The sequence below is a fragment of the Aptenodytes patagonicus genome, chromosome 1 (genome assembly GCF_965638725.1).
Source record: "Aptenodytes patagonicus chromosome 1, bAptPat1.pri.cur, whole genome shotgun sequence".
Taxonomy (NCBI): domain Eukaryota; kingdom Metazoa; phylum Chordata; class Aves; order Sphenisciformes; family Spheniscidae; genus Aptenodytes; species Aptenodytes patagonicus.
In genome coordinates, this window is record NC_134949.1 from 197,310,456 (window position 1) to 197,327,442 (window position 16,987).

General features: G+C 39.0%; 1 protein-coding gene across 4 annotated transcripts in view; it reads left to right on the forward strand.

Moving 5' to 3' along the window:
• The window catches only part of RNASEH2B (ribonuclease H2 subunit B), a 44,879-nt gene extending 31,734 nt beyond the window's left edge, over positions 1-13,145 (forward strand). For 2 of the 4 annotated variants that reach the window (XM_076364059.1, XM_076364065.1), the window contains exons 9-11: positions 358-400; positions 5,102-5,182; positions 7,101-7,857. In XM_076364059.1, the coding sequence (XP_076220174.1) occupies positions 358-400; positions 5,102-5,182; positions 7,101-7,208 (232 nt within the window). In that variant the 3' untranslated portion in view covers positions 7,209-7,857. The other 2 variants (XM_076364072.1, XM_076364067.1) reach the window with 2 other exon arrangements.
• Positions 13,146-16,987: the final 3,842 nt, after the last annotated feature.

A 16,987-nucleotide genomic window follows, 5' to 3' on the forward strand; every position in this document is an offset into this window, starting at 1 on the left:
AAAAAAGTGCAATTTGCAGCTTGAAGTCCCATAGCTTAACAGTTTCATTGAAGAGATGTTATGTGCTTTATAATATCATCTTACTAATAGCCAAGGTTTTCAAAAGTAAGGCGGAGTTCTCCTGTTTTGGTTGCCAGATCTAAGAACTTTTAAAAGAGCCCATGTTTCTGTAGGGTGCCTGGCTCTGTTTTAGTATCTAAGTCAGAAATACAGAGTCCGTGAGCTGCTTTTTTTGCAAACGCATGCCATGTGTGAGCAGCTGATAACCAAAGCAGCCTTTGTGGGGAAGGAATTATAAGCTTTAGGTTGTGCAATCCAGCTGTCTTAATTTATAACTTAAAATCTTTTGTTCTACAGGCTCCCAGAACTTAAAAGCCCAGCACCAGAGCCACCATTGAAGGTAGGAGAACATTAAGATATTGACAGATACATTGTGTTGTAAGCTAATTTCTCTGAATTATTATTAAAACTAGACTAGGCCAAGCACTGGGTACAATACAATAAATAAGTTGGCCTTGTGAAAAGCCAGTCTGAAAGAACACAAGAAATTTACTGGGTACTTCGTATTTTTTATAAGGAATATTTTGGTTGGTTTTCCTGTTTAAAAAAGGGGATGGAAAGAGAGAGACGTATTTTATGGTTTTGGTCAGCAGTCTTTTCATATGTGTTTTGCTTATTTAGTTTTATTGAGGTTGATGGGACAATATGACCTCATAGGTTTTCTTTCATATGTAATTTATGAGGACCCTGAAAGGGACCTCCTGGGTCATGGATTCCCAGGCAACCATGTTGGATAATCTCTCATACACTGACCATTCTTCACTGTAAGTCTCATTAGGATTTTTTATTTCCATTACTTGTCTTGGAAGACTGTTCTATAACCTCATTCCTCTGATGTTCAGAAACCTTCCTGTAAATTCCACCTTGAATTTATTCATGGCCAATTTATTCCCCTGCGCTTTTGTGCTAACGTTATCATTGGTTTTTTTAATTGAAATGGCTCTTTTCCCTCCCTAACATTAGTTCTCTCAATGTGTAAAGGGAAAACATATATTCGTTCTGTTTTCATTTTGTGAAGCCAAACTTGATTGTGTAGGATGGGTTCTTCATTCCCTCATCATTGCAGGAACATTTCTTTACACCTATTCCAAGATAAATTCAATTGTTTCAAAGCAGGTGACCAGAATCATATATAATTATTCATGATAAAACCTTTACCGAGACAATATGATGGCATTCTTCCCTTCTTGTCTTAACTGGAAGTACTTTATTTCATTACATCTTAGAATCCCATTTGCCTCTGTTACTGTATGAAGTACCAGATAGCTCACAGTCATGCTGTGAACAGTTAAGACACACAGTTGTGTTTTTTTTCTCCACTGCAATTTTTAGCTGATCAGCATTCAGATTTACAAGAAATTCATGCAGTTAGCTGCTGTGTACATGACCTTGTACTTCAGGACATTTCATCCGTTTTTAATGTTTCCAATCTTGAAGGTTCTCTGGCTCTTCCTTCATAGTATTAAAAGCTCTTTAGGTATTCATAATGCTACTCAGTGGTGTATATTCAGCAAATGTTAGCATGCTGTTATCTTTAATTAACAATTAATGACCGTTTTGAATAGATATTGTTCGTGGCACTCCACTAGTAATCTCCATCTGATCCAGTGACATCCCTTTCTGCATTATTTGCCTTTGTTTCCCTTTTACCTAGTTTCTTACCTACCTTAAAATTCTTATGCAATCTTTCTTTTCTATAATTTCAGTTGCTTAAGTGGCATCATGTCAAGTCCTCTGGCAATCCTTTTCTGTCACCAGAAAATGTGTTATCTTTGAGAAAAAAAGATAAGCTGGTAGGCATTACCTATGTTTAGTTTTCATTTACTCTATATCTTCAATTATTCTTCCGTCTCTCACTTTTTCTCCCCCCTCCATTCTGCTGAGGCCTACTATCACTTTTTGCTCCTCCTTACATATAGATGGGTGGTTGGCTATTCTGCAGCAATGTAGTCCCTACCTGATAGAACAGTTGCCAGATTTTGCCTCTGGACTTGTGATTTCTGAGGCAGTCTCCCAACAGTGTCAGCACATTGAGTTTTACTTCTATCTTGAATGGAGTGATTTCTATTCTCTTTTCTGCCCCTGTGTTTAACCTCTTCATCTTTATTGAAAACAATTTATTGAGGCAAAGGATTTATTCCATTTTGGGGCTACACATAGGTTAGCTTTAATATTTATCCAATCCTTACTGTTTAGCAGCTTCACTTTTTCAGGTTTTGATTCCCTTTTTGCCTCTGTGGCTAAACAACCTTCTACTTTTTTTTTTAATTTCCTTTCCAAGGTCTAAGTCGGCTTGACTTTTTGGCAGTTCTCACTTTATCCCAGTATTACCTGACTCCTAAAACAATTTTTTTTTTTGGCAGTCTTTTTTTACTGGTTCATTGTAGAATTCTGCTTACTCCTAGTATCTTTTTTGGGGGGGGGCGGGGGGGAGGAATATGTGTGCATCTGTGTGAGCAAGGGGCAGCATTCATATAGTTTAGTCTGAGAAGCTCTTTCCTTCAATATTTTTCACCTTGTTTGAAGTAAAAGATCCAAAATAACTTCTTCCATCTTTTTGTTTTACATTCCAAGTGTCCTCCTCACACATCAAGTCCTTTTGCTTTGGCTTAGAGAAGTAAGGCATATAGTTTGCAAAGTTTGCCCCTCTAGAATCAAGAACCCCACTTTTGATTATCCTTTCCATTTAATTTAAAATGAGGCACCCTATGTCTACTGAAACTAGGTTACTTACTACACTGACCTTTCCTGCAATATCCCTGCTACTTACCGAAACAAAGTCTAAAATAACCTCATTTCTGGCTGGTTCAGTGACTGTTCTGTTAAGCAGTATGTCAGCTAGCACATCCAGGAATAATTGGGCCCTACTGTTATTAATAGCATTTGTTCTCCAATGTATATCCATGGATATAAGTTACTTCCATGTGGTTGGACAGTTGTTCTGGCTGCACAGTTACTTGGCCCTTTGATTCAGTTAAGAATTATCTTTATGCATTGTAAGAAATATTAAACACACATCAGGAGCCAACTGATATTCATTAGCCATATAAGCATGTTACAACAACTATATTAAACTACATGTGATGTACATTACATATTATGTACGAATAGCTTTTATACCATTGGGATAGTTCTGAGAATCTATTTTTAAAAATAGTTTTATTTCAGCAGTTTGGTTACAGAGGAAATGAGGCTTAGAACTGTTCAGTTGTTGGGCAGTGAAATCTTGCTGAGGATCTGATTAATTTCCAGAGCACTGACCAGGGTGCGTATGACGCTTCTGTGTTTAAGTCTTTGCAACTTCAGAGATTAAAACACCCCTTTATTTCACTATCTCAGAGGAGCAAGGCAGGCTTGTACACTGGAACCTCTAGTACCCTTCAGACCATTTTTATTCACTTACATTGACATTTCTCTTCATGAGGGCAAGGTGTATTGACAGACATAGTATAGGATTATTGCAAATAAAGAAGGGTCTAAAATGTATTTCCTATTACGGTAAAGTAATTGAATGTTTAGAAATGATGTTAAAATACATTCTGAAGAGAGGAGAGATTTAGAAACTTCAGTGGTTAACAGAAAAGCTACGACAGATTCTCTCTCTTGTAGTACAAGAGTAAACTGGGTACAGTCTGGACTCTGTGATTTAATGATTAAATCAAAATTACATGTTCTTCATATTAATTGTAAGCCATTGATCTTGTGTTGTAATCGTCATACTGTCCAGTTTGTCAGCATAGGGAGTCTGGCCATTGGCAGATGATGACAGATATCTACAAAGAATATGTAGGCTGTGCTACAACTAAACAGCAAATGTTTTGCTGAAATGCAAACATTTTGTTATAAGTTTTAAAAACTTGTTTATCAGATTCCAAAAAGAGGAGAATAGTAATTGTTCATTAGATTGTCATTTGAAAATGTAATCACAGCATAGTAAACAGCCTCCTAGAGAGGCTGATCCAGATCCCATTGAAATCAAAAACAAAAGGCTGCTGTTGGATCTGGTTCTAAGAGCTGAGAAATCTAAGCTGCAGACCTGGCTTCTGTGCCAAAGAGAGAGGGGGGGGGGGAGAGAGAGAGAGAGATCACAAGCACCATAAACAAAATGAATAAAACAGGATCTTAAAATGTATGGTACCATCCAAGTTGCTTGCAAAATCACTCTCTTTGGCACAAAATCTAGGAAGGCCACAGTTTAGATTTCACAGGATATTAAGGACAGGGTAGTAATATCAGATATATAATTATAATAAAAATAGTGTTGTAAAATACTATATACTTTTTTTCCCCTTTTGGAAACATACCAAGAAGTTTTCACCTTTAAACTAAACACATGCTCACAGTTTATGGAAAGAAATATTCATTCTTACAGCCTGATCATGTGAAGTGCCGAGAACCGTTCACTTCCATTATTTCTGAAGTTAGACGGCACCCAGCACATGCAGAGTCAAGCTTCTTAATATACTGTTGGATTCAAGTGATGAAGCAGTCAGCAGAACTATGTCAGTGTTTCACTGTTGCCAAACTGTAGAAACTAATTACTTCTAAAGTTTTGCACAAACAGATAATAGACTAGATGATGATCCACTTGTGTTGGCAGATAGCAATAACACTGGAGTTGCTGCACGGTTCCATGAGACCATGGGGACCAGAGTCTAGGTTCCCTGGCTGTTAGATACTAACTTCGAACAGCTGCTCCGTAAAGGTTTTCTAAATAGACTCTGACACCAAAGTCACAGTCATGGAAGTTAAAAACGGGATTCAAGTGATTTCCAGAAGTCATTCTTCAGAAGGCTGGGAAGAAGAAAACGCTTCCCATGACACTGAATGATCTCTTCTGAATACTGTAGAGATGGTATATATTCACATGTAAAGAAGACAATTACAAAGAGAAATCTTCCACTGTTACTGCAGATTCTTCAGTTGATTGCCAGTCCTGTTTTGGTGCTATGGTTACATTATAAAGCCAAAGCTTTAAGCTTCCATGTGTGTACATCATAAAAGTGGTTGACAGAGCAACTTCCTCACTCTAACGTTTCAGAAAAGGAAATTATCAGATGTCCCTGTGGAAGCAGAAGAAGACTATACTAAGTTTAACAGCAGCAATCTGAAAACCAAAAAGGTAAGCAAGCCTTGCATTCATACATGTTTTGCTGAAGCATAGATTAATATCCAACATTAGCAAAGAGTGCCTATTTTTCTCCTCCAAAACACATCAGAAAAACAAATACGAAATGGCAGATGTCTGTAGTTATATCTCCTTGAACTTTTCATTCACGTTTAATTTGACTTTGATAGTCTTGATGTCCCATTCTGAATTCTTCTATACTGTTACTGTTTGACTATTTTATCAGTGAACATTCCAGTGAACCTCACAGACTTTGACACGTATTAAGGTGCTCAGCTAATGTTTGCAAAGCTCTCTGAGATCTTTAGATGAGAAATCCTATGGCTTAGTGATAGCAACTGTTAAATTTCAGTTATTTGGAAAAGAAACAAAGATGGCAGCATTCACTTAAATTCCAAGGGATGCTAAGACAGGCTTTATTTTTGCCTAGAAATATTGCTTGTGCGCTTACTTATGTCAACTTAATGAAGTTAAATCAACACAGAGCTTGCTGATTGCCAGCTCCAACCCAGGTTTGGAGGCCAATTCAAATCTGAGTCCAGTGGTGTCTGCCACTGTACTATTCCTAGGAGACCAACAGAGATGTGAAAAGAAATAGATTCTGTCTGTGTGTGCCAAAGTTGTGAGGCTTGCACTGGCTTATTCCTCTGAACCTTGAAAGAAAATTAATCCTTCTCCAGTCCATCGGGAACCAAAAAGGCCCTCTGTGCTGGTCTTGTGACCTTCAGACTAATGCTGACTACTCGTTATCCCTTTGCAAAGAGAAGCAGCTGGTGACAGATGCATTCCTTCTTCCTCCCAAAACCCCCAGAATTTTTTGTATTCAGGGCACATGCTAGTTTTGAAGTAAGAAGAGGATTGCTCCCTAAGTGAAGGTGATAGTTTAAAATATGCATGTTTCCCCCTTTCCCCCATTATGTACCTATAGCTTTTGAACTGAGCGTAAAGGTAGAAATAGACTGAGGAGAGATAATTCATTTTAACGTTAAATATGATTTACTTCTGAAATAATGAAGCACATTGATGAGAGAATCTGGGAAAGAAAAGATAGCTCTTGGAGTCTATACAGTGTACTACTCTTTCTTAAATACTTTGGCAGTGTTTTTGTTTGTATAGTAACACAGACGATCATACTGTTGTTGCATGTCTTCATCCTATCCATAACCTTCTAGCTAATCCCAAGTATTGTAATTGTGAAGTCCTGCAGACTGAGGAGTATCATAAAGAAAGGTCAATGCAAAGTTTTCTTAATAGGGAAAACAGCTAGAGATTTAAAACATCTTACATTTTAAAATGTAAGAAAGAAAAGAGGTCAGCTCTATAAAATGTGGCTCATAAAATGTGTTTTAGGTGTAAAAGTCTGGGAAGTTGTCCCAGTGGCCTCGAAGTGCTTTGCAAATGTTAGTTACCTTCTTCATTCTTAGCTCTTCCATCTCTTTTCCCTTTATTTCACTGTGCGTAGAGTCTTTGATAATAAATCAGTATGAATTATTCATCATCTGTAATGCAAGGCTGTAATTCAGCCTGCTGACAGCATAATCATGAGATTGAATCGGAGGGTACAGTATGCATCTGTTATATTGCATGCATTATTCCTCTTAATGTACACTCAGGGATTATCCCAAAGTAAACGTTTGAGTTGGGATACCTCATTCTGCAGAAAGGAAAGATGTTTCACCTCCTTGTCCTTGTAATTGATTCTCTGTCTTTGTCTGAGGTTAAGTAATTCGTGACAAGTATTTTTCTGTTTGAATGATCTCAGATTTGTTTAGTAAGGTTTTTGTCCTACAATTTAAAGCCTGCATAGCATTATCTTTACTGCTGTATGCTAAAAAAGCAATTTGACTTCTTGCTTGACTTCTGTATTTAGGAGATGCTGCTTAACTTTTTCCGTTTATCATTTCACTAACAGGCAAACAGCAAGATGTCTGCAGCACAGAAGGCTCTGGCCAAAGTTGATAAGAGTGGAATGAAAGCCATTTCTACTTTCTTCAGCTCCAAACCTAAAGCATCAAAATAAAGACTTGTTCTTGAAAGAGTGGTTATTTTTATGTTAAGCTAAAGATGTCTCCTGGGGTTTTTTGTTAGTATAGTATATGCAGGGCATGTCTGCTTACGTGGTGGAGTGTGATGAAGAGATCTGTGAGCTGGCGTTGGCCAGAGCTGTTACGCCTCAGTGGGGCAAGGCAGTACCGTGCAGATGTTCCAGCCTGGGTCAGGAGGACAGCCTAGCTGCATTAGCATGGTCCTGTGAACTGAGAAGCAAGGTTTAGCATGGTACCATACTGTACTGCTGCTTGTTCTAGAGTAAGCTCCCTCAAGGCCACCACAGAGTTTTCTCCGTTGCACTCCATTCTGGGCTGGAAACATGCCCTCCTTTGATGAGTTTTTAAAGAGAGGGTTTTTTGTTTTTAAGGAGCATTATGTTTTGAGACTTTCTGGAGATTTTTGCCCAGTATAACACAAGAGTAGGATGGCATCGTTAGATTTTTATGTTGACCCCAATCTAAGTGCTGATGTAAGCATTGCCATTGGTGGCAATTTATCGAGGCAAAGATAGTGTCTCTATTGGGATTTTGGTTGTTTTGAATATGTTAGAAACAAATTGCAATAAATGTCAATGAGCATGTAATGCAATAAAGTGCTTTGTGTAACAAATTTGTGCTTGTTGTATTTGCTGTATGTTTCAAGAGTTAGATTAGGCTTCGGGACATTTCTGAAGGGGTTTTGGTATTTTCCTGTGTATAAATTTTAATCCTTAAAGAATTACAACATTACTTTGGGCTTACATGATAAATCTCTTAACACATAGCAATATAGGGGTATTTTTATGTTCAGTTCCAAGGTCAATAGGTCCTTACAAAAATAATTAGGGAAAGATTTATTTAAAGGCAAAACTGGGGCTTTTAAAGAAGCCTATTTGGAGCTGGATGTGCAATTCAAAAGCTTAAGTATGAGTGGCTTGGATAAGTTTTAGTTTTATCAAGTTTTGCACAAGGTAGGACTGCACTTAAAACGCACTGCTCACTCTTGGGTGTGTTCTTTCCTCATTACGGAGTATTCCTATATATTCAGAGGGATAGCTGTCTGCTATGTTGCAACTTCCCTGATTCACAGAATTGAAAAAGAGATGGAGTCACTGGGATCATTTGTATAGGTCTGGCCAGTTCTGCATGACACTAACTCATAGTTTCATCCACCAGTTGTTGCACTGAGCCATTACTGTGGATCAACTACAGTGTGTGTTTTAGAAAGACACTCTTAAAATACATCATTCTTTGCTACTTCAGCTCAGTAGAGAATCTGCCTGTATCCCTTGATAATGGGGAGTTTCAGAGAAACTGGGAGTTTCTTCATTTTTAGTAACTGCCATTTTTCCACTTCAGACTTGCTGCTGTTTACAACCCATGGGTTACAGTGGTGTCTGTTCGGTTAAAGAGCTCTGTGGCATTCTCTTCCAACCAGAAATGAATGAGAAGCCTTGCTGTGTGTTGTGTGCAGCTTTGCAGTTGTTGGGGTTTGTATCCCTTTCAAACCAGTGTTTTTTTCGGGCATAGTTTGTAAATGGGGAAGTCAGTATGGTTGGAATTCCAGATAGAGGAAAATATTTGGAAATCTGTGGAATTATCTCTGATTACAGAGTTTTATTTAACAAATGTGGATGGCCTCCCAATAGCGTACAGTTAGTGTTCCCAGCTCTAAAAATGTTTGTCTGAAGTGGATTATCTAGAACCAAAATGAAGTTCCTTAGAAAAAAATGCTTTTCAGGCATTCTAAGGAATCACTACTGTAAGTCTTCCTTATCTCTGAAAATCAGCCCGTAGTACTAGTGTGTGAACATAGGTTGAGAAGTGCGTGATTTCGATGCAGAGACTTTATTTGATTTTTCAGTTAGAATCATTATCCCAAGCCATTTGGTGCTTTAATAAAATTCCAGTCGTGAATGTCAACTTTCTGAAACAATATAAGGGGGTGAGGGGCAGTAGGGGACACAAAAAACCCCAGGAATTGCTACGTGGAGCCATAGAGAAATTCCTGTTACACCACACTGCCTTGTTGTTCATCTGTCTTTAGCAGAATTTCACCAGCCCTATCAGTAAAGTTTCCTTTTCTGACATTAACTCTCAGACGAGTTTAAAAATTAATAGTAGGTGTCAATGTATGTGACAGTTTCTACGTGCACCACCTTTAGAATTGCCATCTTGCTTTTTTCCTACCTTACTTCTCCAGTCTGTAAGTGAAGACCAGCCCTGTAGCAGCACGTATTGGTTTATCCAATGGGTCCTTGCTGCGACTGGAAAGAACTAGCATTTGGTGAGCCCGGAATGAGCAACTGCGGTCATGAACCGGAAGGGTTAGATTTTGAAAAACATTCGGCCTAGCCCAGCAGTTTATTTGACAGTCAAAGAAACGCCCCAACTTCATATCAGCAGGAGAAGGGAGGCACCAGTGATGACAACTTTTGAAAACCACCACTCAAAGTGCAGGATAATGTTATGAAAAGAAGAAGAAAAAGAACAGGCACATACTGTCGTGTTAATGGAGAAGTTTTGTGCAGTAAGCAACATCTTAGGGAGTATTTTGGTAAATGAGAGGAAAGGAGTTGTATATCTATTAATGGAAAGCCAATTCCAAGCACTAGAAGATGTTGAGAAGGCAGACAAGCATGGGATGGACATTTGAGTGGAAAACCAAGAGCGGGAAAGAGTTGTATTAGAAACAGGAACTATGAGGTAGGACAGATACATGGTAGAAGCTTTTCTTCCAGATATTTAAATCTGCTAGTTTTAGGGGTTTGGTTTTTAATAGTTCAAAAGTTCTGTGAAATAAATTTTGGAAATGCGTCTTTTCGTCGACTGAGCAGTTCAAGAACCTTTCTTTTAAGAAAACGTCGCAGTTTCTCTGGTCGGAATTTAGGACAGAAGGAGGAGAATTCTGATAGAGATGGGAGGCCTTTGTGCTGACTTTGATCTGGGGTACCGATTTTTTTCTTTCTTTCTCTGTACATGACTTTCACATCTGCCCCTGCCCTCAAGGACTAAGTCTAGAGTTCTTCCTCTGTGCATTGATGCGTTGTGCTTTAGTGTGTCACATCTCGACTTCAGCTGTCAGCTATGCCGTAACTTACAACAATAGTAATTTTATTAGTGACTGTGCTTTTGGTTGAGCAGGAATTTGTGCATGACAAAAAAAATAAGCCATTTCCAAAAGCCGTTAGAGCTTTCACGTGAAAACAAAAAACTTTTCCCTTTAGGAAAAAATGAAATACATTTAGTAACTTTGAAACTTCCTCAACATGTAGCTGTAAGAAGTTATGAAGAGCATGTGGTGCCAAATACATAAAACAATATTTCCTACCACAATGAGGATTTAAATATAGTTACTATGCCTGGCCAGCAGTAGCAGTAGGTCATTATGAAGTGCTGCTTTGCTATTTCTTCCTTGGTGAGCTTAGTGTGAAGCAATATGCCAGCACTATTATAGAAATGTGATCTTACTTTATTTCTTTTTGGCATTAACATGCCACCTCTACATGTTCATGTAAATATCTGATGAGTTGTGATGCTTTTATAGTTGTTGTTTTGGGATTAAGCAGCTCTTGCGTTTCCGCTTTTTTAGACTTCACATTGAAATGGATTGACATCGGTGGGCACGGAAAACTTCATATGGAAATACCAGCACCGACTTAGGGATATGTAAGGGTTGGACTTGCACATCATTTTCAGCCTTAAGTAATAAACTTAGTTCTATTTGTAGAAGTGGCAATTGGTGATTTGAATATTTTCAGTGGAAAAGGCGGCATAGTTGGCAGAATTTGCATTCAGATCTGAAATTTAGAAGAGTTCAGTGATGCTTGTTTTCAGGTGTTCAGTTGCATCTGACTTGATGGTTTTTTAGAGGGAAACTAAATGCATGGATGCTTATTTGAATAGATTAATGTTTATGACTGGGGTTTTCTCCTTCCTTTTTAGATGCCTGCGCAAAGACATGCAAAGAAGAAATGAAAGGAGCATAAGGAGACTCGCTAGTATTATTTTAACTTGCCATAATCTCAAAGCAGCTTTTAAAGGCTTTTTTTACGCACTTTCTGAAAATAAATACTTGAAGTTAGACATGCCCTGTTCCAAGAAAAAGCAAATCTCAGCAGATTAACATTGTTAAATATGCGGTGTGTTAAATATACACTGCTTCAAATTTTATAGCTTATACACTATTGGTCTGTCGGGCCCTTCCAGGAAAGCACTTACGAGCATGCCTAATGTTAAGCACATGAGCAGCGATCTTAAAGTCAGCAGCGGTGTTCGTGTGGATAAGTGCTTTGCTGGATCAGCGCCTAAAGTCCTGTTAGGTGCTGAGCATCCTGATCCATATCCAGCAAAGCACTTACATCCATGCTTATCTTGAAGTGGAAGAGCCAGTCTAACTAATATTTGTGCATTAGTGTTCACCGTAAGATTTCTCTTGGCACAATGACTCACATGCTTAAAGTTAAGCACCTGCCTAAGTATTTTGCAAGGTCAGACCAACAGCACCCTTGACCAAGTCTTAAATAATTACTTGCTTTTGTATGAATTTTCTTTTTTGTACTCGTTGTTTTTTAACAGAGTATATGATTTTAGTGGCCATAATTACAAGTTTTAGCAGCTGCATAGCAAAATATGTCGTATGCAATTTCCTCCTTTCTTTTTCAAAATCTAGCCAAATTCAGCAAGATGGCGTTTTTGGACTAGAAGTCCAATGTTCAGACTTAGAATCATCCAAAATGAAAAAAAAGCTAACTCTCTTTTTTTTAGGACATTTACATTTTTTGAAATTAGAGTTTGATTTAAATGGTTTTGTCCAAGCCTGACATTTTATCCAGAAGATGTCACCTAGCTCTGGTTGTGCAGACAGTCTGACTCTTGAAGTGCTAAAGCTTGAGGTAGGATGTGTGTTCTGAAGGGCAGATGGAGAAGTTGTATTTTGATTTTACTTCTTTTTTTCTAAGGGATTGAAAGCTTAGAAATATGTATAAAATAACATGTACATTTTGTGTTGAGAACTAAACCCAAAACGTATGTAATCCTCCAGGTAAAAAAAAAGACCTAATTTTTTTTTTTTTTTAAATCATGTAAGAGACACTTTCTGTGGAGTGAACTTCAACCAAAATGTCAACTTAAGTCTACATAAAACATGCAGAAAATGGATGCTAATGAGATCCTTATGTGATCTGTGTCAGATGCAGTCTGATGTTTTGAACTTAAATACCTGTTTATCAAACTGCCATTAATATCTGACTCTTTGCTACAAAACTTTTAAAAAATAATAATTGACAGGATTTTGAACATAATGAATGTGTACTTCTGTAAATATTAACTATGACCCCAGTTCACAGACACCTACAGCAAATGGCCAAAATGTTCTGTAAAGCTTGAATATATTTGAAGCATTCTAGTTAAGAAGTAAAAAAAAATTTTGCTTCCACTCTGGCAAATTCTGTCTAACTTCAAGTCAAACGAGAGCTCCAGGAAGAGTTTATTAGGACATTGCTGAAAACTCAATTCCAAGGCAAAGAGGCAATAGCTTAGTCAACTTTCTTTTCAACTGATTCTGATCAACTCTGTTTCAGAATATGAAAGACCTGAACTGTTAACCGTTTAGAAATCATGTATGAACGGAAATGTGATCTGAATGCTTATTTTGGAAATTTGCACTGAATTCTTTTTGTTACTTTTATGCTTGTCTGGTTAAGCAATGTGCACTGTCCCTTTTCAAGGAAAAAATACTTATTTTAACAGTTTTCTAGGCGGTACTGCAAACATATTTTATGGGTCCAAGGTGAAATTTCTATTTTCCTAGCTTATATTAAAAAAAATGCTTGATGTATGAATAAGGTTACATATTTCAGGAAAGTGTGGTTCCATTTTTTTGTAAGATTTTATTTTTAATTCATGTACAAGAAAGAAATAAATACCTTTGGAATAATTTGTTGATTATTACTTCAGTAATTTCACAGAAATACAAAGAAAAATGCAGTGCAGTCAGGCTACTGATACTGCTAGCCTCCACAAGCTAGTCAGTAATCCTTAGACTGAGTTGAAGGAAATAATGAATCCTGAGATAGATACGAATCTAAAAGTTCATTAAGACAGATTCAATGAAGCAATTAGGCTAATCCTTGAGGACCTTACTGTACAGATGTTCTAGTGAGAACCCATTTCTGTGTACATATAGGTGTTGGCCTAAGTACTCTGGCCATTTTGATTTTCATGAACATGGTGGTGAACCTCTGAGCGATGGCAGGACGAGGAGAGTTGGGGTGAAGAGAATGATGTGATATTCATGTAATTTTTTACCTATTTTGCGTTATTCGCCATCACATATGTAGTATATAGGTGCTCCGTCACAGACTTACACAGAACTGATAGACAATTCTTTTCCATGTTAATCAAACTCAAAGGAAAAGCTGTTCCTCTGGCAAAACATTATACTGGTATCACCATGATGCTGTGCGAAGTGCTGACATGAGGCTTCAAGGCTGTTAGGAGAGTTATTGCCATTTCATTTGTAAAATCCGGAGAACAAGGGGCAATGCAAAGGGTGGTGGGTTTTTTATTTGGCGGTCAAGTTGGTTTATTGATATTACTGAGAACCAAGCAAGAAAAGGAGTAAGATTTGTACCATTTCATAAACCCATCACTCGCCAGCACTTATCAATAGAAACAGAATTACCAGTGCTAAGGACAAAGCACTAAGGCAGCTTCTATTTAAATATGAAATAGCGTTTACACTGCTTAGCTCAATAAAGTCAATTTGCAAAGTAATGCAAAGACTAAAGAAAATGGCACATTGCTTTACGTCTTTAAAGAACTTCCATCGCTCAAGTGTCTAAGCTTAGCTCTCTAGTACCCTCTGTGTGCACAACTGTTAACGTCTCTTAGGGTCTGTCACATTGCAAATTGCCCTAATTTTTCCAAAGCTCCCTTTTAAAATGTGTTCGGTACCCTGAGGTAGTTGCAAAGCAAGCAATGTTATCACAGGTAAAACAATGCCCCAGTGAGGCTCATCAATTTTAAAAAAGGGAAGCTAATAGAAAAGTGAAAAGCCGTGCTTTAAAATCTGGCTTCTAATTTGGGGTTATGTTCATTGTTGGGTTCACCCTTCGTCTTTTCACTCTGAGGGCCTGATTCTTTTTCAAAAGATCTTTTTCAAAAGATGCTAACTTGGTACAGCCCCACCTCCCCTTGACTTCAGGCCAACCAAGCAAATGGTTTCAGAACAGGCACCCACATTGCTGAAGACAGCCAAAATCAAAGCTTTCTGCAACTCTACAAATGTGTGAAGCTGGTCCTGGTTGTGAATGGAACCACCAGCCGCTTCCTCTTGAACTCCCTGTGTAGCTGGCATTGCTAGAGGTTCTTCATAAACAGTTCAAACTTGACTTAGTAGGAGTGAAAGTAAAAAAATAGCTGAGATGCTTTCTGATCTTGTAGTCAGTCCTACGTCGGAGAAACTGAGCAGAATGGTTACAGAGGTTGGTAGCTAGGGATAACTGAAGCTTCCTTGAAGGAAGTCATTAGGGAGCCGTTCCACCTCATTTTAACCACCTGAAAGTTAGGTCTACGCACCTCTACACAGCTTCTCTGTTATTAATGGAGAGCATCCTGAAAAGGTGACTTTTGTGTTCCAGGAAGAATCGTCCACTGGAGCCGTGGCTTTTCCTCATGCACAGTGAGATGAGCCTAGACACTCTGTGTGCCTGCGCACAAAATTTGTAGATGGCTGTCTTCAGTATAACTGTAGTGCCTTCAAGAATTGGAGGCAGTCCTGTATTTGAGGAATTGAATTTAGCCTCCAGGCTAGACAGGATAGGTCAGGCTCTCAAGATCTCTTTAGCTTTCCAATAAGTATTGTTTCTCTCTCTCTTCTCTCTCCTCATTTTATAAATACATAATAAACTTAATTTTTAACCTGTTCTGTTGGGACGGGAAACCTCCCCTCTCCACCCTACAGATCATATTCTGCAGTGTTGTCATGTTGTTTCCCTTACAGCCCACTAAAACAATCATTGAAATTTTGCCCTATTACCCTCCCCCCCCACCCCCCCCCAAATTGTTTGAGAGGGCAAAGTTTGTTTGTAATAATTTTGCAGTCCACTCTCTGGTGCCTAAAACATTCCCATCAGCCCACAAGGAAGCACTGAGGAATTGGACTAGACTATCAGCTTTATCTGCAAGCAATGAAGGTAGGTAAGTTGATCTGGGCCTCTCCCCCCCTTTCCAGATGTACTCTTGTGACTGATTTTAAGGAGTTTTAGCCCCCTAATTTCCAGTTATTGTTTCTCAGCTGTTAACTGCCCCCTGCCCCTTTGGCTGTGATGCTGTGACTTATTGTGCAAGGCACATTGAGCCTTTCAGTGTGAATTCAAACAGCAACCAACAGCCAGAGGGTCGTAACTGTTTAAGCTGTTAAGGCTCAACTGAAAGAGTGTATCCAAGTGTACTTCAACTCTCTGTCCCTCAGCCTTCAATCTATAAACTGTGAATTATGTCTCCCTACCTCATCACAGTAAGTTGTGACAGTTACTAGCTCACAGGATTACAGTTTAAATAAAAATACATTTAAAACTGAATCCGGTGAACTCAACCTGAACTTCTTTGAATTCCCATATGCCTTGCACAAGCAGGAATACCTCTGGAGACCAGAGCTACACAGAGACACTGATTTGCTCCGATTTCAGGAAAAGCAATGCAAGATTACCACTTGGTTCGTAACACCGTGTGAGGCAGACAACCTGCTGCAGAGTAACTGGGCCCCTACCCAGGCTCCCGAATCTTGATGGAGGGAAGTTTTTCTCTAGATCCAGGTCATCAGTTGTTGGTTTAGGCTGGGCTCTGCAGAATAGAAGCTTTGTGGAGGATTTAATGCTGCCATTTGTTCCCACAAACAAAAGCCCTTACAGTTTTTGTGCTGCTTTGGTATGATTTTGCCCTTAGTAAGCACTAATTGTAACTTCCAGCCTTCCTGGAGTCTGGTTATACCATAAGCCTAGCAAAAAAACATGTTCATGGGGTTTTAGCAGGATAATTGCTCCCAGGATAACTTATTGAATGACAGGTTATTTGGGCAACTTGCAAGATCTGTGAAGACAAGGAGAGTTTCCCCATGCACACTCCTCCCAGGCAGGACAGGATTTCAACCTTTGCCAGTGCTCCACACCCAGCACAGGCATAAGCATGTGCTCTGCTCCAACTCTAAGCAGATGGAGCAGTGACAGAACTGGAGTGAGATTGAAATGAGGAAATAAGTTTGAATGTAGTGGGGAAATCTAGCAGAGACAGAGACATGATCATCCCCCTCTGCTCAGCGCTTGTCAGGATGCACCTGGAGAACTGTGTGCAGTTCTGGTCCCCACAATTCAAGAAAGACGTGGACAGACTGGAGAGGGTCCAAAGGAGGGCCACAAAGATGATTGAAGGGCCGGAGAACCTGCCCTATGAGGAAAGACTGAAGCAGTTAGGTCTTTTCTCCCTGGAGAAGGCTCAGTGGGGACCTCATCACAGTGTTCCAGCCTGGTTGAGAGCTTGTGGGATGGGACCAGAAGAGAAGACAGTGAGTGTGACATCATGGTGGGAGTTTGTCGCAGACCAGGGTGAGGAAGCATATGAAGTCTTTAAACAGTTTGAGGAAGTCTCTGAATCACAGACCCTGGTCTGTCTCACAGGGGACTTTAACCTACCTAACATCTGCTGGAAGGGCAACTTAGCTGGACACAAGCAGTCAAGAAGATTTCTGGATGGTGTCAGAGATAATTCCTTC